Genomic DNA, 21,413 nt, shown 5'->3' with positions numbered 1-21,413 from the left:
GCGAAACCCACCTTATGTAATCGCCAACGGTCAAACAGGCAAGATCTCGGTACGAGCAACCTAAGCACGACTGGAATCTGTTCTGCTGTCATCAGGCATGGAATCCTTGGCAGAGAATGAAACAATGACTTCACTGAATTCCTGATGTTCAAGCAAGAAACCGCTGCATCGCATCATGATATTATTCAACGCTTCTTCATGCTAACTGTCTGTGGTGTTTTACTCCTTTGGGATCCTTATAGGACATCCATCCCCTTTCTCTCTTTTTTCACCTCTTTCCCCTGAACTCCATTTTGGCCCCATAAACCAACGCCAGTCGCCCCAGACCAGATTGCAAAGTGGGAAACGTCGAAACTGCGTCTCGCCTCAACCGGCGGAAGCCCGCCGTGTAGCAAAGGGGCCAATATGTGGGTAGCCGGACCGTGGTCGTCTGGAATGCAATGCGTGAATATCGTAAAAGGTGGCTTGTAGCGAAGGTTGGCCAAGATATATAGTATACAGCATTAGAATAGATAGATAAAAGGAGCCGGTCTTGTACGTGTGCTCAGAACTCCCACGTGTCGTCGTCGCCGACCGACTCAATCGCCCACTTGAACTTGTCGCGTAGCGTCTTGGAGAAGAACTTCTCAATAGGAACGTTGAACTTCTTGGCGAAAACGACTGTGAGACGGGGGTCGATGTAGTTCTGGAAGGGACCAGGTTAGTACGAAACATCAAAAACAAGACTTCATTGCAACAAAACTCACGATCTTGGATGTGCCCAGGGCCACCTCCTTGTTGCCCTCACGATCGGCGCATTGCAGTTCGAGCGTCTTGATGCGGTCATCAAACTTGCTGACGGCCGCCTCAAGCTTCTCGACGGCGGGGCCCTTGCCCTCGGCCTCCACCTTCTTGGTCTTGTTCTCCTTCTTGTACTTGGCTTCGAGCTCCGCAGCCACCCTGAGGCGCTCCTTGAGCTCCTTTTCGTCCAACTCAGCTTCGCCATCGGCAACGCGCTTCTCGTTGTCCTTCTCAAACTTCTTCTGGATCTTGGTCCTCTGCTCCTCCACAAGGAACTTCTGGTGTTCCAAGAGCCACTCCTGGGTAATGTCCTCGTCGAGTGCAAAGTACTCGGCGCCCTTCTTCTTCTTAAGCTTGGGATCGAGATCAAGCATCATCATCTTGGTGCGCCACTTCTGATACTTGAGGCCCTTGATGCGGTCTGCAAGCTTCTCCATTTGCGCCTCGTGGGCTGCGCCAACCGTACGCTTGTGATTGCAAATCACGGCCACCTCACGGTTGCAATCGTTGTACAGCTTGATCTTCTCAGCCATGGTCCTGTTTTCGACCGAGAGAGATTGAAGAAGTGTTGACATCGTGTGGGAGGCATTGTAGGTACGGAACACCTTTGCTGTGAGGCCGGGCATGTAGTTGGAGAGATGCTTGTTGAGTTGAGAGGTCTGCCAGATGCGTTAGTGACTAGCTGCGGGCCCTTCTCAAAAGCGATCAAGACTTACCGTGAGCCTGTCAAAAATGTCATCACCATCCGCCTTTGGAGGCTTCTTGAACAGCTTCAAGTTCTTGAAGACCTGCCGTTCCACCGTGAACTCGTTGTAGAAGCGGATACTGTCCTTGCCCAGGAAGTCAAAAATAACCGTGTTGGGCTCCCTGAGCGTAACGTGTTCGAACTTGAGCGAACAGCAGCCTACCGTCTCGGCCTCGTTCTCGGTGTCCTTCTCATTGCCAGCTCTGAGCGCAAACTTGTCAATGAGATACATGGCGGTGGCGCGTTGTCGTTCAGCCATAATCTCGGACTTGAGCTCAGCGGTATAGTCGGCTCGGATCCTCGCAATATGCTTGTTGAGCTCGCGAGCCTTCTCAAACTTCTTGTAGTCGGCTTGGCCCTTGACGGTACTGTTGGCAGCCAGCATCACATACTTGTAGTTGCCGTTGACGTTTTCCTGCCACATGGCGAGCCATGTCGCCTTGTTATCGTGTTGCACAGCCTTCCACTTGTGTCCGGCCGGCGGATCTGGGACCTTGGCCTCCTTGCCGATGTTGATCGTGACTTGCTCAGGCATGACACGCTTCTTGACAGTGCCGGTTTTGGGATGCTCACCACGGCCACGGAAAAGTCCAGGCGGTTCGACGCGGAAGTTGCCCACCTTTTCTTTCCGGCCATCCCACTTGCAGTACATGTAGGGCGCCTCGAACTTGTCCTTCTCAGCCTTTTCCGCCTTCTTCTCAGCAGCCGGGCGAGCCTTTTTCGCTTCGCTGAGACCCTTGTAGTACTCAAAGATCTTGGTGAAGTCGAGCTTGGCGAACTCTTTGATATCAACAAGCTTGCCATTCTGGTCTTTGGCACCACCGGTCTCCTTGAGAACATCCCTGAAATCTTTAAAGAAGTTCTTCTGGAAGGTGGGATTCTCGACGTTCTGGGTGGAATGAAGCATCGCACCGAAAAATGTCGCCACCTCCTCGGCATCCACATGCAAATTGACCGGCGTGCCGTCGTATATGAGCTTGACATCCTTGGGGAGAGGCTCGTAGGCGGGCGGGAAGAGGACACCATTGTGCTCCAAGGTGGTCCACTTGATGGAATCGTCCTCCTTCTTTGGCGCGTCCCACCACCGATACTCCTCCTCTTCCTCTTCATCAGCAGCACTGTTGACCACCGATTCCTCCTTGACCAACCTGCCCTTTTTGGCAGGAGCAGCAGCGGCCTTGACCTTGGCTTTGGCAGGAGCCTCCTTCTTCACCTTCTTGGCGATGGGGGCATCCGAATCCGAATCCGACTCCTCCTTCTTGACGCCGTTGGTCTTTTTCGCGGCCGAGACACCATTTGATTGACGCTTCTTGGGCTTAGCCAGCGGCTCGTCATCCGACTCGTCTTTGATCGCCTTCTTCGCAGCCGGCTTCTTCTTGCCAGCAGACTTCTCAATCGCCGCCTTCCTCTGAGCAATCTTGGTTCCTAGAGGCTGGTCATCATCGGAGGAATCAACCATGGCGGTGTTCTTGATGGAAGGAGGCAACCTGGCGCCATTCTTCTTTCTTGCAATTGGCTCATCGTCACTATCGGAGTCTTCTTGCTTGTGTTTGGACTTTTGACGCTTGGCCTGGGAGATGGTAAGCTAAAGGAGTTGTACACATGGTAACCGAGATGACCTACCAGTGGTGCGCCATCGTCACTGTCCGACTCGTCCTTGTAACTGACCGTCTGACCAACAGAGCTGCGCGCTTTCCGCTTGGGGCCTCCGTTGGGTGTGGTGTCGATGTCCATCGCGTTGTCTTCCACAGGGCCGTTGCGAATCGAGACGTTCGGGGGCGCCGGACGGGCCCTGGAAGCGAGTTTATCCATCTTGCGGTCGGTGGCTGGTGAGATCTTGGGAGCGGACTCTGATGGTAAGAATGTCAGTGAGGTTGCTTCTTGCCGTGGTTGTGCTTCGACTGCGCGTCAAGCAACAATAGCATTCAACTGCACGAGGCCTGCAAGAAGGCAGGCGAGTGCAAGCAGTCGAAAGCTCGCGGTGAGGACTGTGCCACGTCAACCTGGCACGAATACCAGGGCGTGTCACAGTGCATACCGCAAAGGGGCGAAAAATTGGTGTTGCAGAGCGAGAGAATATCTCTTCTCTGGCACCGAGTAGTTAAACTTACTGTGACCGTTCGTGCCTGCCAAAGGCCTGTCATCGTCAGAACTGTCGGAAGCCATGATCAAGTTTGATTGCAGAGTTTGATTGATATTAAAATCGATCGGTCAACGAAGACGAAGCGGAGTTGGCTGGCGAGGAAGGTGCGAAGCGGCGCAGTCGTCAAAGACGGTAGGCGTAGTCTGGAAAATGGGCGATTCGCAAAAAGCAAAACTGGCCGAGTCCTGCAAGAAAGGCCGGCTCTCGGAAGGGGAAGGAATGTTGCTCGGCTCCTGAAGGGAAAGTCGGGGGTTTTTGGATGAGGGAAAGACGCGCAGTCGACGGCCTCTGGTCTATAGAGCAAGGCAATGCGTGAGACAGAGAACGTGTGAGGTGAGAAGGAAGAACCAGGCAGGGGAAAAAGAGGGATTCCACGAATCCAAGCAGCGCCAGGACGAGGTTAAAGATAATTATGGGCCACGGGGGGATCCACACTTGGCCAGCCTTGGTAAGGTAGCCTTCTTCGCAGACACGCAGCTCAAGTTTCGTAGCGTGAAGAGAAAAGCAAGCCATGACTAAGCTAGTACCATCTTTTCTGGTGGGGCCCTGTAGAGAACATCCAACACTGGAATTCCGGTCTCTGCCAGCTGTCAAACACTGGCAAGTCAGCCTCTGCGGTGCCCCGCCCACTGCCGGGAACCCTGGAAACACGGAAAGACAAGCCACAACAGGCTGAGAGGGCGGACGGGAGGCACGAGCAGGAAGCGGGATGGGGTGTGGTCCGTGTGGAGCCGAAGCTCAGCAAACCTCTCACGCCAATTGCACCTCCGATCGATTGAGCCACAACCTCCCGCTGCTGCTGCTCAATTGACGCCAGCACATTTATCGTGGTCAACCGGGGCCACAGCCAGCCAGCAGAGAACTATCCCCAGATCCTTTCGCCATGCTGTCAAGAGCTGCCCGTCCGGCTTTGAGAGCCGGCGCTGCCGCCTCCTCCCGGTATGTTGCAAATGCCTTTCCCTGGACTTTTTCGTCATGCCCCGAGCTCCCTAGCAAAAGCCGTCGAGAGGCCCGAGCAGCACCGACAGCACAACAACACACGATATATTTTTCGGTCTGGTGGGGAGAGAGCATCTCCGGGTTGGGGGAGATGGCATAGATGAAGACGGAAAGAAAAGAGGACAATGCAGCAAGAACACAAAATACTAACCCACGGTTGCGACATGCAGGGCTGCTGCTCCGGCCGCCACCTTCGCTACCCTCCGTGAAATCGAGGGCCGCCTCAAGTCGATTCGCAACATCGAGAAGATCACTAAGACGATGAAGATCGTTGCCTCGACCAAGCTCAACCGTGCCCAGCGTGCCATGACCGAGTCGCGCAGCTACGGCGAGACCAGCAACAAGGTCTACCAGTCGGCCGAGACAAAGCCCCTCGAGGGCGAGGGCAAGAAGAAGCTCGTCGTCGTCTGCAGCTCCGACAAGGGTCTTTGCGGTGGTGTTCACTCTGGTCTTGCCCGCTTCATCCGCCGAAGGGCTGCCACCGAGGGGGACAACTTCGACCTCGTCATCCTCGGCGAGAAGGCCAAGGCCCAGCTCTCCCGTACGCATGCTAAGAACATCGTCCTGAACTTCTCTGGTGTTGGCAAGGACGTCCCCACCTTCACCGAGGCTCAGTCCATCGTCGACCAGATCGTCCAACTCCAGGGCGACTACTCCGAGGTTGAGATTCTCTACAACAAGTTCATCAACGCCACCAGCTACGAGCCCACCATCATTGAGGGATTTTCCGAGGAGGCCTTTGCCAACTCCCGTGCGTAGACCTTGTCTCGATGCATGAATGTCTTGATGAACCTCTGGCTAATTTTTGCTGTAATAGCCAACTTTGCCGCTTTCGAGGTCGAGGAGGGTGTCCTTCCCAACCTCCGCGAGTACACCCTTGCCAACTCACTCTACTGGGCTCTTGCTGAGGGTCACGCTTGCGAGATCTCTGCCCGCCGCAACGCCATGGATGTAAGTTTTTGTTTTACTCATACGAGTTTCATGAACTGGTATCTGACCCACCCGTCACAGAACGCTTCCAAGAACGCTGGTGAGATGATCAGCAAGTACCAGATTCTCTTCAACCGCACCCGCCAGGCCGTCATTACCGGCGAGTTGGTTGAAATTATCACTGGTGCCACCGCCTCTGCGGACATGTAAATTGCCGTTTAGTGTCAAAAAAGCGGTTCTTTGCGTGATAGAAGCTCGCCTTTTTCTTCCCATCATCAACCATACACCGAGAGTGAGCAGGAAAAAGAGATGTGGGGCAAGGGAAGGCAGTTGTATTCCCTTTGTATAAACTAGTTCTGAGAGAGTCTCACTTGACGTATCGCATCGTGCGAGCACTGCCGCTGGCCTCCTGTGTACCAACCAACAATCCACCCCTAAAACGTAGTCTTTTACTGTGTGTCAGCTGGGCTTTATCGCCCGCTTGCGCTGTTGTGTGCCGTCTATAAGCTTTCCAAGAGCCTACCACTTAGGGAAGAATAGTATAGTCCCTGATAAGGACTGCTACCTGTTGCCCCTTTTCTAGGTGTGCATGGGCCAAGCGTAAACTTGATCTGGAGCACCATCCATGGACTTGCTTGCTCTGAAACTTACGTGATAACAAACAAGAACGATCAACAAAACCAGTATATTTGTGTTGCCCGACACACCTCCAAGGTTATTGCTCTTCATCCTGATCCCAAACATAGATTCTCTTGATCTATCCCCCAAAAGCTAGGTAATGAATAGGTTCCCTTGCTCCAGCATCTCTTTCGCCAGTAAACCGCCCAGACCTTAAATGGGAACAATATTCGGACCCATAGCACTATATCTCACTTGTTAGCCATCCCAGTCACGCTCACCACCACAACAACATCAAAGAGAGCAACCCACCTAACCCCCCCATCAACAACCAAACTCGCCCCCGTGACATAACTCGAAAACCCACTCGCGAGAAACCCAACCACCCTCGCGATCTCCCTAGGTTTCGCAGCCCTCCCAAGCGGCACATCATCCCTCTCCTCCCCCCCTTCCCCGACAAAACCAACGCAAACCGCGTTCCCCCTCACCCCCGTCCCCTTCAGCACCCCAACCCCCCCTTTCACAACCCCCAAAACCGCACCCCGTACCATCTCGTACCCCACCCCGCCTCCCTTTTCCCCTTCACCACCAATAACAGTGATGATACTCCCGTATTTTTGCGTTTTCCTCACAGCGTTTGGGTAGCCCCCCTTTTGGGGTGATAACTTGCCCATTGCTGCGGGGGCGTGCTTCAACGCGAAGAATGGGCCGAGGGCGTGGGTTTCGAAGAGGGAGTGTAAAATGGGGGTTGTGGTGGAAAAGATTGAGGGCGGGGGGGAGGAGGGGAGGGGGATGGGGGAGCAGATCCAGATGTCTAGGCGGCCGAAGGAGGCGAGGATCTCGTCGATTAGGGCGAGGGTTTCGTGTTCTACTGCTGGGGAGGGGGGGGAGGTGGGGTAAGGGATTATTTTTGTGAGGTGGTGGGAGGGGGAGGGGGAGGGGAGGGAGGTGGATTGGGCGGTTGTGGTGGTGTTAGAGGAGGGGGGGTGGTCGCATGCTAGGTACGGGGGTTAGTTATCGGGAGAAAGGGGGGGGGAAGGGGGGGGGTTACCGTAGATGGCTGCCGCTCCGTGGGCTGGGGATGGAGAAAGAGTGGTTAGTACATGGTTGTGGATTATCTGATAGGGATATTGAGAGGGATATTTTGCTTACCGGCTAACTCTTGGATGATGGCTTGTCCTATGGGGTGGGAGGCGCCGGTTACTACGCAGACGAAGCCGTACTTTTGTTGGCGATCTGATTAGTTTCCGAGGTCATATTCCACGTTCAATGAACAAAAGAAAGGGAGGAGGAACATACAAGCTTTCCATCCTCACGATAGGGGCTGAATTCGTCTGTCGAGTCCATGGCGCTGATGTGAACTTTACAAACAAAAACAAAAACAAATCAAGAAGGCAATTGGAAATAGAAGAGCCTGGGAGAGGCAGTTTGTATATAACTCAGGTAAAAAGGTTCCAGGCCTTATAACCCTCAGCGGAAATGCAGCAATCCTGTTCTGCTCCTCCGCCTTTATCTTCAGCACTTACACCAAGGTCCAATGAGACCTGTCGGTTGTGGTAGCGATCTCTGCCGGCAGGATATCGCTTTCTCCGAGGACACCATGGAGGGGAAGCTGGCGAGAGATAAGAGCTTGTTTAAGCTTAAGGTGGGGGGTTGCCGCGACTATACCGGTGCGAAAAGTGACGTAAATGAGCGTTTGGCAGTTGATGGACTAAAGTAGTAAACTTACATTGAAGACTGACATAAAGAAATTTGTTGAAACTAATTAGTTAATCAGGATGGTTAATTCTTCATGAACTTTCAATACCGACAAGCAAACCTCAATGGAAGCACTTGGCATGAAAGTGGCACATCATCTTGGCCAAAAGAATATCTATTATATGTGTGGAATATTTATAAAAACAAGGTGCGCGCTCGCTCGCTTGCTATATAACAATGAGTTGGATGTATGTCGACCTCAAAGCCCAAATCCAAAAGAAAAAAAGAAAAAAAAGGAAAAAGAAGAAAAAAAGTATATCCAAGAACAAACCACCTCAAACCCCCCCAATATTGTCAAGTCATGAACAAGAATCGAAATCTCTAACGGTCTAAAGCCTGATTATGGCACTGTTCATCGTGTTAGCATACCCCAAACACATGTCTTCAGAAGCAAGGTAGACTCACCATATGCCAATAAACCCCCTTCTTCCTCAACAACTCATTGTGATTCCCCTTCTCCAACACCTTCCCCTCTCCCAACACATAAATCACATCCGCCCCCTGAATCGTCGCCAACCGATGCGCCACCGCCACCGTCGTCCTCCCCTTGGCAACCCTCTCAAACGCCTTCTGGACCAACTTCTCGCTTTCCGAATCCAACGAACTAGTCGCCTCATCCAACAACAACACCCTCGGATTCCTAATCAACGCCCTCGCGATACTCAACCTCTGCTTCTGCCCCCCCGACAGACTAACACCCCTGCTCCCAATATTCGTGTTATACCCCTCAGGCAAACTCATGATGAACTCATGTATACTCGCGTCCTTGCAGCAATTATGCAGCTCCTCCTCACTGACCTGTTCCGGGTCCACACCCAGGAGAATATTCTCCCTAATCGTCCCGTGGAAAAGCGACGGCTCCTGCGCCACAAGCGACAACAACTTCCGGTACTCAAAAACATTAACCTCGGAGATATCCTTCCCGTTAAACAAAATCTGCCCCTTATCCACATCATAAAACCGCTCTAGCAACGAAACAATCGACGTCTTCCCCGACCCAGACGCACCAACAAGAGCGGCAAACTGGCCCTTCTCAATCGTGATGTTCAAACCCCGAAAGATGGAAACGTCTCTCGTGGGATACTTGAAGAAAACATCCCTCAACTCAATAGCAATCCCCCCCTCCGTGTCGGGAATCTGCTCCGCCGCGGAGATGGAATCCTTAATCTTGCTATCCCTCGCCTGCAAAATCCTGTTCGCCGCAGCAGCAGCCTGCGCAGCGTTGGGTCCGAAGGAAAGCCACTGACCGGCCGACTCAGCACCCTGGATCATGGCCATGTAGGTAACCAAAAAGGCGATGACGTCGTATTCCCTTGCGGCGAGGAGACGGCCGCCGTACCAGAGGATGAGAGCGGTGCAGCCCAGCCCGACAGAGTCAGCGTAGGCAAAGATGAAGGTTGTCCAGCGAGCCTTTTTGTACGCGCCGGTTACGTGCCCGTTGAGGAGGTTGGAATACCGGTTGCAGATGCTGTCTTCCATGACGAGAGCACTGACAGTGCGGAAGGCGGAAATGGACTCGGCGCCAAACTTGGACGACTCCTGGAAGACGGCTTCGTTCATGGCGTTGAATTGGAGCTCGTAACGGATGCGGTAGTACCCCGCCAGCAAACCCATAGGGACGGTGACGCAGGTGGCTACCAGGGCGAGTTTCCAGCCAAAGGCGAAGGAGATGGCAAGGGCACCGATGAGGGAGAAGACGCCGATGAGCATCATCATGATGTTGATGCCGAGCATTTCTTTCAAGGCCTGAGGGTCAGACGATAACCGGGCGGTGAGCTGGCCAGTGGCATTGTCGTCTTTGTCAAAGTAGGATGTGGGTTGGAAGAGGATTGATTCAAAGTACTCTTGCTTGTAGGCAGCCGAGATGAAGCCTTCGACGCTGGTTGAGACGTAGGTTGTGAGGAAGTAGCTGAAGCCCACGCCGGCAGCGAGGGCAGCCCACATCTTGGACCAGAATGTGGCTCCTTCCAGCAGATTGAGGGGGTCTTGGAAGACGCCGACGACTTGGGCGAAGAGGTAAGCTTGAATGGGAATAGCAGAGGCCGCTCCCATGGCACCGACGAGGGCGATGATGTAGAAGGGAAATCTGCTCTTCTGCTCTGACAGGAGCTTGCCAAAACCATTGATGAGGTTGCGATCCTTCCAAACGGGAACACTCTTCTTGGTGCCGTCCTTTTCTGAGACTGCGGCGCTCTTCTCCCTCGTCAGAACGGCAGCGATATCTTCCTCCTGGAGGTTATCCTCGCCAGTGTCTTCACCAAGCGACAGCTTCTGGGCGTGAACAAGACCGTAGTAGACACCGAGCTCGTTGGCAAGAAGACCGTCATGGGTACCTTCTTCAGCGACCTTTCCGTTCTGCAAGACAACAATGCGATCCGCGTTCTTGATGGTAGACAGCCGATGGGCAATAGTGATGGTGGTGCGGCCCTTGGAGGCTCTCTCGAGCGCTGCCTGAACGATGCGCTCTCCGCGAACATCGATGGCAGAGGTAGCCTCGTCCAGAATCAGAATCTTGGGCTTCTTGATGATACTCCGGGCAATAGCAATGCGCTGTCTCTGCCCACCGCTCAACTTGGCACCGGAATCTCCAACCTGGGTCTCATAACCATCCGGCAACCGGTCGATAAACTCGTCAGCAAAACTCTCAGCACAAGCCTCCTTGACCAACTTCATCTTCTCTTCCTTAGACGCATTCTCATGCTCAGTCCCAATAAGCCCAGTAGCGACATTCTCAAAGATGGTATTGTTGAACAGGAAGGGCTCCTGCTGAACAAGACCAATCTGCGATCTCCACCACTTGATATCAATATCCCCCAACTCCTTCCCGCAAGTCGAAATACTCCCGCTCAGCTCAACAGGAGGACCAACATCCTCAGCATCAATAGGCGCCGGTCCATCCTCCTCCTCATCCTCACTCTTCTCAACAACCTTCCCCTCCTTCCTCTTCTTCTCCTTCTCCTTCTCCTTCTTCTCCTTCGCCGGATCCTTCGCCACAGCCTTGGCAATAACATACTGATCATGAAGCGTATACCACCCCTCAATCAGCCCCACAATCGTGCTCTTCCCCGACCCTGAAGGCCCAACAATAGCCGTGTTCATATTCGCCGCAATCCTCAAGTTAAGCCCATCCAGCACCTTTTTCGACGGCCGACTCGGGTAAGCAAACACCACGTCCTCAAAAACAATATCCTGATCCGCAGTCACATCCGGCTCCTTGAGCGTTCCCATCTTCGGCTTTGGCGCATCGATAACAGCAAAAAACTCGGCAGCAGCAACCATAGCCTTTGAAACCGCAATAAGCGGGGTGGAGATGCGCTCGAGAGAGATGACCATCATCATCACAGATGTGAGCACAATGATGATTGTCCCAATGTTGTCGATCCGTCCCTCCACCACAGACTTCATCCCGTACCAGAAAGCCAAAGCAAAAGAACCGTACAGGCCAAAGAATATGCCGCCAAACTGGATCGAGAAGAAGGGAGAGGAAAACTGGGCGGCTTGTCTCGCCTTCTTGACCCATTCGGCGTACTTCCTCGCCATGCGAGACTCTGCGCCGCAGGAGCTGATCATTCTGATGGCGCTGAAGGACTCTGTCGCGACAGATGTGCCCTTTGCCTCGGCCTTGGTGAGCCTTGTTTGACCTTTGAGAATAAAAGGGAGCATGGTGCCGATGACCAAAGCAATGAACAGAATGACAGAGGATGTAACGAGAGCGAGGGCCCAATCGTAAGTAAAAGCAACAATGATGGCGGTGGTGATGGTGGAAGAAAACTCGAGGAAGGTGCCCAGCTTCTCTGAGATACCGAGCTGCAGCGTGTTGGATGTTCCGGTGATGGTGCTGGCTGCGGCTCCAGAGGGCATCGAGTCAAGGACGTGAATCGTTTGGCCAAAGAGAGATCTCATGTAATGCAATCTGATAGCGGCAGACATGCGGATACCGATGAGACGGAAGCAGAACTTGTTGATGTAGTTGAGGCCGAAGCGGGCAATGAACAGACCAAAGATATACAGCGCCATCTTGTTGGTTTGTGCCTCGAAATCCGACTGTGACTGAGCAGCGGGGGTGAAGTAGTTGTTAAAGTCGCCAATCAGTCTTCCAAAAACAATGTTCATGAGCGGCATCGTGGTACCAGCGCCGATACTAGCCACGCCAGCGGCCACCATCATGGCAAAGTCCCATTTTGTCGCATAGGTGAAAACCCGTAGGTAGTCCTTGAAAGTAGCCTCTCTTTCAGGGCGCGCCTGAGGGTCCTTGGGTGGTGCTGTCACAGCAGGCGCATCGTTCTTTTCGTTGGTGGCATGATCGAGAGAGTCCGGTTTGTTGTTTTCAGAAACTTGGGTGGGATCTGATTTCCCTATACTCTCTACCTCACTTGCCATTTTGAATGGACTCTGAGAAGAGGTTTGGACTGGCTAATACCAATCAAGAGAGCATTGGGGTGGTCAGAAAAGGGGCAAGGGGCTTTGTGGAGCCGCGTGTTGTTCTTGATGTCGTCCAAACGGGAAACAGACAACAAGAGAGAGGCTGTGCCTTATAAGTGTTAAGCAGATATCTGTCAAAGACTCTGTAGGTCCTATGCGGGTGAAGGACACAACAAGCTTGGTCCTAGAAGATACGGAAAACGAACAGATCCGAAGCCCGAGTTCTCAAGGGAGGTATATTGACTGCCCTGCGTTGTATCGGAGCTCCTGCTGTGGCAGCCTTGGGGAACAAACGAATGAGCGACAGGGAATTGTCTGTAGGACTGGATCCACACGCGTACGTAAATGAGAGCCTGAGCAACGAGGAATTGCTTAAGGGGTAAGTCGCCGCAAGGTTGTCGGCAAGGCGTTCTAATCAAGCGCTATTGCTGCCTTGAAGGGAGCGCAGGCCTTTGTTTTGAACTTCGTGTCGGTCCAGATGGGAACTTTCAAAAGAGCAAACGAAGCAGGCCAGAAGCAAGCCCAGGTCCCCTTGGCTTCTTGGCCACTATCCATCATCCCAGCTCTTGATGCCAAGAGGCAGCATTCGTTCCCCTGTCACCCCCGTTCGCGCCATGCTTACGGTGCCCGTCTCCGGGCGATTGAGCGGTTGCTACCACGCTGCCAGTGTGTCAGTCTGGATTTCAGCCGTCTTACCCCGATTTCTCCCCACAATTCGATGTCCAGAATGCGATCGAAAACCCCATGGATTTTGTCGAGATCGGACAAGACTCGGATATACTCAACAGTGCAACATCAACAGTTTGTAGATACCATCTACCGCCATAAAAGTCGGTGTTGTCCATTGTATACCGGACCGTCTATGCCGTATCCACCGTATTCCAGGGGTTTGTGGCGACGAGCCTCTTTTGGCAAGCCTTCTCCGGCACTTTCAGATCCACTGCAAGGATTTACCTATAAAAAAAAATTAAAAAAAGGTGGTTCAAACATGCAGGAGATTGGCCGTTCCAAACCGATGCGGAGGCGGCGGCGGGCTGCTGAGCCAATTGCGAAATACGGGAACCAGTCCGGCGGTGGTGCTCTTCTGCAGTATAAATCCCACTGTCACGGGATGCGATTTGGGGGTGCACAGGGCGATCTTTAACTCGACACTTCTCTTCATCTTTTGATAGAAGGGGTAAAAGTCCGTTCAGACGATGTCAATTTGTCCAACATCGGATGCGGCTACCGAAACCTTATAATCCCTTGGGTCGGTCAATGATACAGTGGCCACGAAAATGAATCACACACTCTCAACTTAGTTGAGCAGTAGAGTCACTGTGTAACTTGTTAGTAGAGTCACCTCGACGACCAAAGATATCCGACGGAACCGAGTATAGGTTCTACAGCAGAGCCTCATACTGTTATGTTGACCGCCATCTCGATGTGGGGGTGATTGTCCCTCGTACATGTCGGTTCTGAATATGCTGAGTCGTAGAAGCACAACTGTGTTCAGTAGACCTGTCATTAGCGGCGGCTACGGAAACGTTTGCTAGATCGGAGCCGGTTTCTTTTCCGACGTTCCTGAAGTTTATTCCCAGTCTGAGAATCAGGACCGAATATGGTGAGAAAGTGGTGGCAGGTATGAGGATGTGGGGATCGTGGTGTGAGTCGTCTGGAGTCTTGTAGAGTCTTGAAAGGTATGGGCTTCTCAAGAGTCCCTCCTGGAAGGGGTCTTCTAGGGCATACAAGTCCGTGTTAGCGAGTAAATTGAGAATATACAGTTGGATGCGCACAATCAAGCGGGCGTCTTGGAGGAAATCTTCATCTCAATATCTTGTCAAAGTCGTTTTATATGGCAAAGGAAAAATATGGCGGGGTAATTTCCAAGTGGGACTTTCTCCAAAAGCTGGGCACCAATTGACAGCCGCTGATAATTCCCGGCGCCTGCTCTCGCTTCACATCCGTTTGAAACAGCCAATGAGATGGCTTCCGGATTCTTAGTCAGGCATCAGCCTTGCAGCTGTTGCAGAAGGTTTTCCTGTCAACCTGCGACAAGGCGAGGCACAATCGAGTCACCCCGCAGCGCTCGAATTCCCACCGGCCACATTTTGAATGCAGAGCTCGTGGATACTTGCCATCCGGTCTGTTCGACCATCACGACGACTGGCTCCGACATTGACCTTCCGCCCAACCTGCCTCTCCGCTCCCGCTTCCAGACGGTGCTTCCACATCTCGTCACCGAGACCCCAGGACATCAACCCCGCTATCGAAGACATGGCGCCAAAGGCCCCCAAGTTCGAGATCAAGTACGGCACCTCCTATGCTTTTTCTGGTGCTACATCCTCGACCCTGAACATGTGAGCTAATCAATGCCATGATAGGACCCCTAAGGGCACCAGAGACTGTGCGTCAATCTCGAACTCGGCCGAGTATCTTTCTCGATATCGGCTTATACTAATGCGCTTCTGCAGGGTCCGGCGCGGACATGGTCCTTAGGGAGAAGATCTTCAACACCATCACCAACGTCTTCAGTATGTAATGGACGAACAAGCATGCCAAGGACAAGAGAAAGGGCTGACTGGGCAAAAGAGCGCCACGGCGGTGTAACAATCGACACTCCTGTTTTTGAGTTGAAGGGTATGCGAGCCTTGTTGAAATGGGCGCTGGCGCATTGGCTAACAATTATTCCTAGAGATTCTTGCCGGTACGAAACGGCGATATCGATGACAGAAACCGAGGATCTATGACTGACTAGGAAACCGCATCCAACAGGGAAATATGGAGAGGATAGCAAGCTCATTGTTCGTCAGCCTCACCTCATGTCTCATTAGGGAACAAGGCATAACTAACACGAGATATGCTGCAGTATGACCTTGCCGATCAGGGCGGCGAGCTCTGCAGTTTGAGATACGACTTGACCGTCCCGTTCGCTCGGTTCCTGGCGATGAACAAGGACATTTCACAGATCAAGCGTTATCACATTGCGAAGGTCTACCGAAGAGACCAGCCTGCGGTCAAGAAGGGCCGTATGAGAGAGTTTGTAAGTCGGCCCCTTTTAACTGCCTGAAAACTGCAAGGCTAACATAGTTCTAGTATCAATGCGAGTACGTGGGCGATGGAGATTACAGACTATCAAAGAACCGTCTGAGGAAGCACTAACTGATTTACAGTTTCGATATTGCTGGACTCTATGACCCAATGATCCCAGACGCCGAGATCGTGCGTATTCATCGCCATTACTGGCTGACCACTGCTAACACGCAAGCAGATCAGAATCATCAACGAAGTCTTCGAGGGCCTTGGCTGGCAAGGAAAGTACACCATCAAGCTCAACTCACGCAAGATTCTTGATGGCATCTTCCAGGTCTGTGGTGTTCCCGAGGCCTCCATCCGCCCCATCTCGTCCGCCGTCGACAAACTTGACAAAATGCCATGGGAGGATGTCCGCAAGGAGATGGTCGAGGAGAAGGGACTTGCGCCAGAGATTGCCGACAAGATCGGAAAGTACGTCGTGCTTAAGGGCAAGCGGGACCTGCTCGAGCAGCTGCAAAAGGACGAGGAGCTGGCCGCCAACCCCTCGATGCAACAAGGTTTCGCCGACATGGATCTCCTCTTCACCTACCTCGACGCCTTCAACGCCGGCCACAGTGTCTCGTTCGATCTCTCACTAGCCAGAGGTCTGGACTACTACACTGGAGTTATCTACGAGGTTGTCACCGAGGGGTCAGCGCCCAAGGTTTCTGCTGCTTCTGCTGATGCCTCGGCGGAAAAGTCCAAGAAGAAGAAGGGCAAGGCTGGGGAAGATGAGGATCGCTCTGATGACCCGACAGTAGGCATTGGCTCCGTCGCTGCTGGTGGAAGATACGACAACCTCGTTGGCATGTTCTCTGGCAAAACCCAGGTCCCTTGCGTGGGTATCAGCTTCGGTATCGACCGTATCTTCTCCATCATGAGGGCGAACCAGGCCAAGAAGGAGAGGAAAAACGAGGTTGATGTCTTCGTCATGGCCTTTGGTGGCGGCAAGGACTTTACTGGTTTACTGAAGGAGAGAAGTGAGATTGCGGCCCGTTTGTGGGACGCTAACATCAAGGTAAGATTACCACCACTCTTACTAACAATGTCTATCACCGTCGCCGCAGACTAACATTTTCAATCAGGCCGAGTTCCTCTACAAGGTCAAGCCCAAGCTCCAAAACCAGTTCAAGGCTGCCGAGGCGAATGGTGTGCCGTTTGCGCTTATTCTGGGAGAGGACGAGCTGGCTCAGGGCAAGATCAAGATCAAGGAGATGGGTCTGCCGGAGGATCACCCGCTGAAGGAGGGAGAGCTGATTGATTTGAAGAACTTGACCAAGGAGGTGCAGGTGAGGATTGAGAGGAAGAAGCAGCTGGATGCTATTGTTGAGCAGGCGGAGGGGTTGAGGGTTGTGGGGGGGATCAAGGGGGAGGATGTGAAGGTTGAGCAGCTGGCTAAGGAGGGAGAGGGGGGGGAGGAGGTTAAGGCCGAGAACTAAAGTCGAGATGTCTTGATATGAGGAAACAAAAATTACATTGAAAAAGTTGGTTGGGATGGCTATTAGCGGGATATTAGACAGCCTATGTTTTTTTTGACGGTATATTCAAAAGTTGCGTGACTTTTCTGCCCACACCGCTGCCTACTAGGACAGAGAGAACTGGAAGCGTTCTAGTCTGGGGTACTTTTGCACGCCACTGGTCTAGTGGTTACCCAATCTGAGACGCTATCCCGATCACGATGGAAGTTTATCAACAAGGATTCCCCCACAAAACCTGCGACACACGCAAGACCCTGCCGGCTGGTTGTTGGTGTTTTGAGCTGGGGGGAGAAGCCGGTGTGCTTGGCAGGGGTCATAGCGGTGCGAGGATGATGGGGAGTGGTCAAGGGCTTTTGGGCTTTGGGCTCTCCGGTTGAAGGCTTGCAGCTACAATGTCATAGCTCTGGGTTGGTGTTTTGACGTTTGAGTTTATTATGGGTAGTAATGGGATGTAAGTTTTGGAAGCGATGGTGGTGGTGGTGGTGGTGGGATGGAAATGATGTGAATGGGAAGAGTCTGGTGGCATATACCCCCCTCCTCCTCCTCTCTGTGGTATTGGACGTTGGCGTAGCCGTCGCCCCAGAGGAAACAACTTGGTGGTCGGTGGGGATATACATTCGGTGTTTATGTATTGAACATCATCATTTCCTTTCTTTGGGTGTTTTTCATGCTGAGCCGCTGGCTTTTGTCTGTGCCGTATGAGGTTGAGATTGCCCCTCTGTTGTTTGTTGAGGTTGCACTGGGGCGCGGGGTTGTTGTCGGTGGTGTTGATACGACGTTCTGATAATGAGTAGTAGCGAAGGTTGTTTTTTGATAGGGAACTCCCGTCTCGTCTCTGGACTAGGGTTGGGAAGGGGGTTTGCATGAGGATGGGGGGTTGCACGAAATCTCGGTGTTGGTCCAGGCCCAAGGTAGAGTGGTAGAGATGGTTGATTGTCGATGTTTTACATACCGTGACATGGGAATTGATATGAGGGCTAAAAAAAAAAGAGACATGAATGGGGGAAGGCTGTGGAAGTTGGATGTGATGAGGATTGGCAAGATTTGCGCGGGTGTGGCGCTCGGGTGAGAAGCAAGCAGAGTTGAGATGAGATGAGATGAGATGACAGATGACAGACAGACAACACGATGCAAACGGTTTATTTCACGAGGTGTGGCGCTGGCAAACAAGATATGGAGTTGTTGATGCGAACGGACTTTGGTCTGAGTCGGAAGCAGAGGAGAGAGTTGCTATTGTCTAAGGTATGGTGTGAGGGTTGGTATGGTGAGAAGAGGCCGGATCTTCGGATGAATGATAAGTGAGCTGGGAAGGCATTTGTGCGGCGCCATCATCACTATCACATACACAGTTTTCCGAGAGCACACCTCCCACGAGAAGTCCCTGGACCCTCGCGTTTTTGTGGGTGTTGGGAGACTGCTGTGATACCGGAAAACAATCTGCTTGCCGTGACACAGATCGTGGTGCTGAAGCAAGACAAAAAAGAAAAAAAAGAAAAAAAAAACCAGATAACGAAGAAAGCCCGAGAATCAAAAGAAGCAATAGAGAGACCCACGACCCACGCCGTGTACGAAGCTGTCCACTCGCGTTCAGTTCCGGGAGGGGGGGAGACCCAAAAGCTAGCAGGGTTGACAGAGGATCATTTTCAGGGGGGATGTGCCCCTATTCCCGTTTGGTGTTAGGGCTCAGGGGAACGGGACCCGGGCTCGAGCCCCTGCAGGAATTTTAGCTCGCAGCACGAGCCCTCCCTTGGGCCCGGCGGCCATCCAGCCACTGGTGTTCTGCTGGGGCCTGCAGAAAAATTGCGCCGATTCTCTGGCGTCATGCAGCTAGGAAGCTGGAAGGCACAAGATGACGCCTCTTGTCACTCTGTGTCCTTCTGGCACCGCGCGCGCGTGGGTGGGTGAGGTGATCCATATTAAAAATTGAATCCCCTCGCTCTCGTCCCCAGCAAGTCCTCCTTTCTTGGTTCTGGTTTTGTTCTGGAAGGAACTCGGTCTGCCGTTGTTTGCTTCATCACCTGGCCTCACATTCGTTCGACCAACAACTTGGAATTCGCTCTTTCTCACCGCCGCCAGTGTGTTTGTTCAGCTTCGTCCCATCCTATCCATCTCAACGCGTTTGGTCGCCGTTGAAATCCACTCCTTGACCTTTTCTGGATCAATTCAGCCGCCTGGACGCCCAACCGCACCCCGTGTTTCCGACATTCTCTGGTCAACTCTGGCCAACTGGTCCCGGATCAGGCTAATATTTTTCAAGACGGTCCCGGACTCCCGGACCCTTACATACACCTGACACCCGTTTCGCAGCACCAGTGATCACTGACCATCCGGCCGTCCGCCGTCCCGTGCCAGTCCCACACCTCCGTTGCCCGCATCTGGGCCCCGGGGACTTCGGACGCATTTCCAAAATTGACACAGCATCGCATCCAATTTACCAGAGAGACCTTCCAGAAGCTTGGGCTCCCGCTTGCTTGGGAAGAGCTAAAATCCAGCCGGACCCTCTCCCGGACCCTCAGTCAACTGTCAAGAGCTGTCAAGCACTCGTCTCATCTCAGGGCTCCCTGTCCTAACCCACCCCAATTTACCGAAAGGGAATTGCCATCAGCGTCGTGTTCGGCCATCTCCTGTGGCCCCTTCGGCTTTCATTACAGTCAAAGCAGGGCGTATGCCTGTCCAGACCACCGTGACTAGCAATATCTATCGGCCTTGCCTCCTTGCGCGTGGAGAGTCTCACTTCAGCTTTCTCTCACCGGCTCCATTGGAAGGCACATATCCAACTTCAACTCATCATCTGCCGGCACGCAACGAGACCTGACTGGAAAGCTTCGCCATCGTCGCCCACCATGCCTGGACTCATTCCCTTGATGCTCGGCAACAGAGCGAGCTGGATGCCGCCTCCGTCCAACAACACATCACCAACATCGGAGACGGCGCCAAAGCTCAGACGCCAATCCACACAGAATACCGACACATGGCAGAGTTACCGATCACAGCGTCCGAAGCCGGTCAAGCGCTTCTCACTTCCAGCACCAGCACCTCTTCCAATGATTCCCTATTCATCAGCAGAGTGGAGGAAAGCCATCGCTGAGATCAAGAGACACCACATCGAGAAGAGATACAGGGCCTGCTCAGCACGATGTGTGGAAATCCTCAACGCCATCAAGGGCAAGTCTCAGGTTGAGCCAGTATATCTGATCTATCTTCACTTCTATGCCGCCACTTCATTGGAGATTCTCGCCCGACCTCTCCCATCAAGCTCACACAGAACCGACACCCTTCAACAAGCCCGCAACCACTTTAATCGCGCATCCGCCCTCATCAACGCTGCCGAGGAATCCGTCGTCAGTAAAGCACGATCCAGCTCATCCATGTCGTCACGAGGCTCGAGTTGCCACTCGCCATCAAGTTCCATCAGCAGCTCTCGAGCTTGGACCCCAGAGACACCCACCGAGTCCGTTTCATCTTGCGAAGATAGCTGCAGCAGGGATATCTCCCCCAAACGTGTCAAGAAGGTCTCTTTCTCCCTCCCCAAGGAGGAACCCATCCAGATCAACATTCCAGAGCCCATGATACGCCCAGACTCACCCACCCTCGGATTTGACGACTTTTACTTCTCCTCACCAGTCCTCTCGCAAAAGCTGCCCGACTTGCCAGTAAGCCCCAAGTTCCAGGAAAGGTTCCAAGAGGTCGAATATCCATTACACACCATTCACGAAAGCGAAGACGAGCATGACGACTCGTCATTAGCATCCCCTTCATCAGTGACGTCAGAGGAAGAGGACGAAAACGCGTACATGATCTCCCAGACTGTCGACCGCTGCTGCGAACACCTCTCCGGTCTCCGAAAACAACTCAACCGTCATTCCGCCAATGTGGACCAGTGGCTCAGGTCGCCAAATCTTGCCTCTGCTGCTCGTGCTAGGGCGAATAGTGAGGTGGAGGATAAGCAAGCCAGGATTGAGAGGTTACGGAAGATGAACTGGGAGAGGACGAGGTTTGATCCGACGCGATATGAGGAGCTTTGCGAGGAGGTCATGGCGGAGCTTTCCTGATTTTTGTTTTCACAATTTTCGTTCTACTTTTACGATGTTTACGAACGGGCGCTACAACAATATCGAGATGATATCTGGGAGGAATTATTACTTTTTTTTTTAGCGACTTTATTCGACAGACAACAGGCAATTAGCATTCATGCATTAGGCAAGGGGTGGGTGGAGGAGGTATTGTTTCAAAAACTAGAAGGAGGGAGGGGAAAGGACTTGCACATTCTTGGATTTGGGGAGGGAGGAAGTGGCAAGGGGGATGGATGGGTGGCGGCCACTGTGTACAGAGTTTTGGATTGTGTGTGTGGGTGTGTGTGTGTGTGCTCGATTTGGGAGGAGAGATTTGGGAAGAGTAACACCTACCTACTGTACAACAACTACAACAACTGCTTAGCGTTTTAGGAGCAAGGCGCATGGAGCGAGGGAGCGTTGGTTTGAGGTTA

At 52.7% G+C, this 21,413-nt stretch overlaps 6 protein-coding genes across 6 annotated transcripts; 3 read left to right on the top strand and 3 right to left on the bottom strand.

Annotated features, from left to right (window-relative positions):
- Positions 1 to 544: 544 nt before the first annotated feature.
- Positions 545 to 4,283, bottom strand: TOP1 (DNA topoisomerase 1; the record flags this gene model as incomplete). Its single annotated transcript, XM_062885369.1, has 5 exons — positions 3,637 to 4,283; positions 3,149 to 3,375; positions 1,497 to 3,110; positions 747 to 1,439; positions 545 to 685 (listed from the first exon to the last, which is right to left on the bottom strand). Exons 1-5 carry the CDS (start codon positions 3,689 to 3,691, stop codon positions 545 to 547), a joined length of 2,730 nt encoding a protein of 909 aa, XP_062748326.1. The 5' UTR covers positions 3,692 to 4,283.
- Positions 3,695 to 6,054, top strand: ATP3 (atp3 gamma subunit of the F1 sector of mitochondrial F1F0 ATP synthase). Its single transcript, XM_062885368.1, has 4 exons — positions 3,695 to 4,607; positions 4,838 to 5,418; positions 5,485 to 5,618; positions 5,679 to 6,054. Exons 1-4 carry the CDS (start codon positions 4,552 to 4,554, stop codon positions 5,805 to 5,807), a joined length of 900 nt encoding a protein of 299 aa, XP_062748325.1. The 5' UTR covers positions 3,695 to 4,551; the 3' UTR covers positions 5,808 to 6,054.
- A 195-nt stretch (positions 6,055 to 6,249) lies between these two features.
- QC762_109445 (uncharacterized protein) lies at positions 6,250 to 7,562 on the bottom strand (the record flags this gene model as incomplete). The annotated part of the gene is made up of 4 exons (XM_062885367.1): positions 6,250 to 6,459; positions 6,528 to 7,212; positions 7,368 to 7,437; positions 7,515 to 7,562. 4 exons carry the CDS (start codon positions 7,560 to 7,562, stop codon positions 6,429 to 6,431), a joined length of 834 nt encoding a protein of 277 aa, XP_062748324.1. The 3' UTR covers positions 6,250 to 6,428.
- A 732-nt stretch (positions 7,563 to 8,294) lies between these two features.
- On the bottom strand, positions 8,295 to 14,230 carry QC762_109440 (uncharacterized protein; the record flags this gene model as incomplete). Its single annotated transcript, XM_062885366.1, has 2 exons — positions 8,379 to 14,230; positions 8,295 to 8,321 (listed from the first exon to the last, which is right to left on the bottom strand). The coding sequence occupies exons 1-2, from the start codon at positions 12,351 to 12,353 to the stop codon at positions 8,295 to 8,297; spliced, it is 4,002 nt and encodes a 1,333-aa protein (XP_062748323.1). The 5' UTR covers positions 12,354 to 14,230.
- Positions 14,231 to 14,285: 55 nt separating this feature from the next.
- HTS1 (Cytoplasmic and mitochondrial histidine tRNA synthetase) lies at positions 14,286 to 16,888 on the top strand (the record flags this gene model as incomplete). The annotated part of the gene is made up of 11 exons (XM_062885365.1): positions 14,286 to 14,683; positions 14,759 to 14,781; positions 14,849 to 14,908; positions 14,967 to 15,014; positions 15,070 to 15,081; positions 15,150 to 15,178; positions 15,244 to 15,417; positions 15,471 to 15,481; positions 15,548 to 15,596; positions 15,646 to 16,467; positions 16,535 to 16,888. Exons 1-11 carry the CDS (start codon positions 14,490 to 14,492, stop codon positions 16,886 to 16,888), a joined length of 1,776 nt encoding a protein of 591 aa, XP_062748322.1. The 5' UTR covers positions 14,286 to 14,489.
- A 2,882-nt stretch (positions 16,889 to 19,770) lies between these two features.
- QC762_109420 (uncharacterized protein) lies at positions 19,771 to 20,979 on the top strand (the record flags this gene model as incomplete). The annotated part of the gene is made up of 1 exon (XM_062885364.1): positions 19,771 to 20,979. One exon carries the CDS (start codon positions 19,771 to 19,773, stop codon positions 20,977 to 20,979), a length of 1,209 nt encoding a protein of 402 aa, XP_062748321.1.
- Positions 20,980 to 21,413: the final 434 nt, after the last annotated feature.

Source organism: Podospora pseudocomata (assembly GCF_035222375.1).
Source record: "Podospora pseudocomata strain CBS 415.72m chromosome 1 map unlocalized CBS415.72m_1, whole genome shotgun sequence".
Lineage (NCBI taxonomy): Eukaryota > Fungi > Ascomycota > Sordariomycetes > Sordariales > Podosporaceae > Podospora > Podospora pseudocomata.
The sequence above is the reverse complement of the archived record's forward strand: the minus strand, read 5'-3'. Positions and strand labels throughout refer to the sequence as shown.

Bases quoted from the DNA above. Each gene is read 5' to 3' on its own strand.
- ATP3 (XM_062885368.1), top strand. From the start codon at position 4,552: ATGCTGTCAAGAGCTGCCCGTCCGGCTTTGAGAGCCGGCGCTGCCGCC. The intron at 5,419-5,484 runs GTGCGTAGACCT...TTGCTGTAATAG, and splicing joins GGAGGCCTTTGCCAACTCCC to CCAACTTTGCCGCTTTCGAG. The intron at 5,619-5,678 runs GTAAGTTTTTGT...CACCCGTCACAG, and splicing joins CCCGCCGCAACGCCATGGAT to AACGCTTCCAAGAACGCTGG.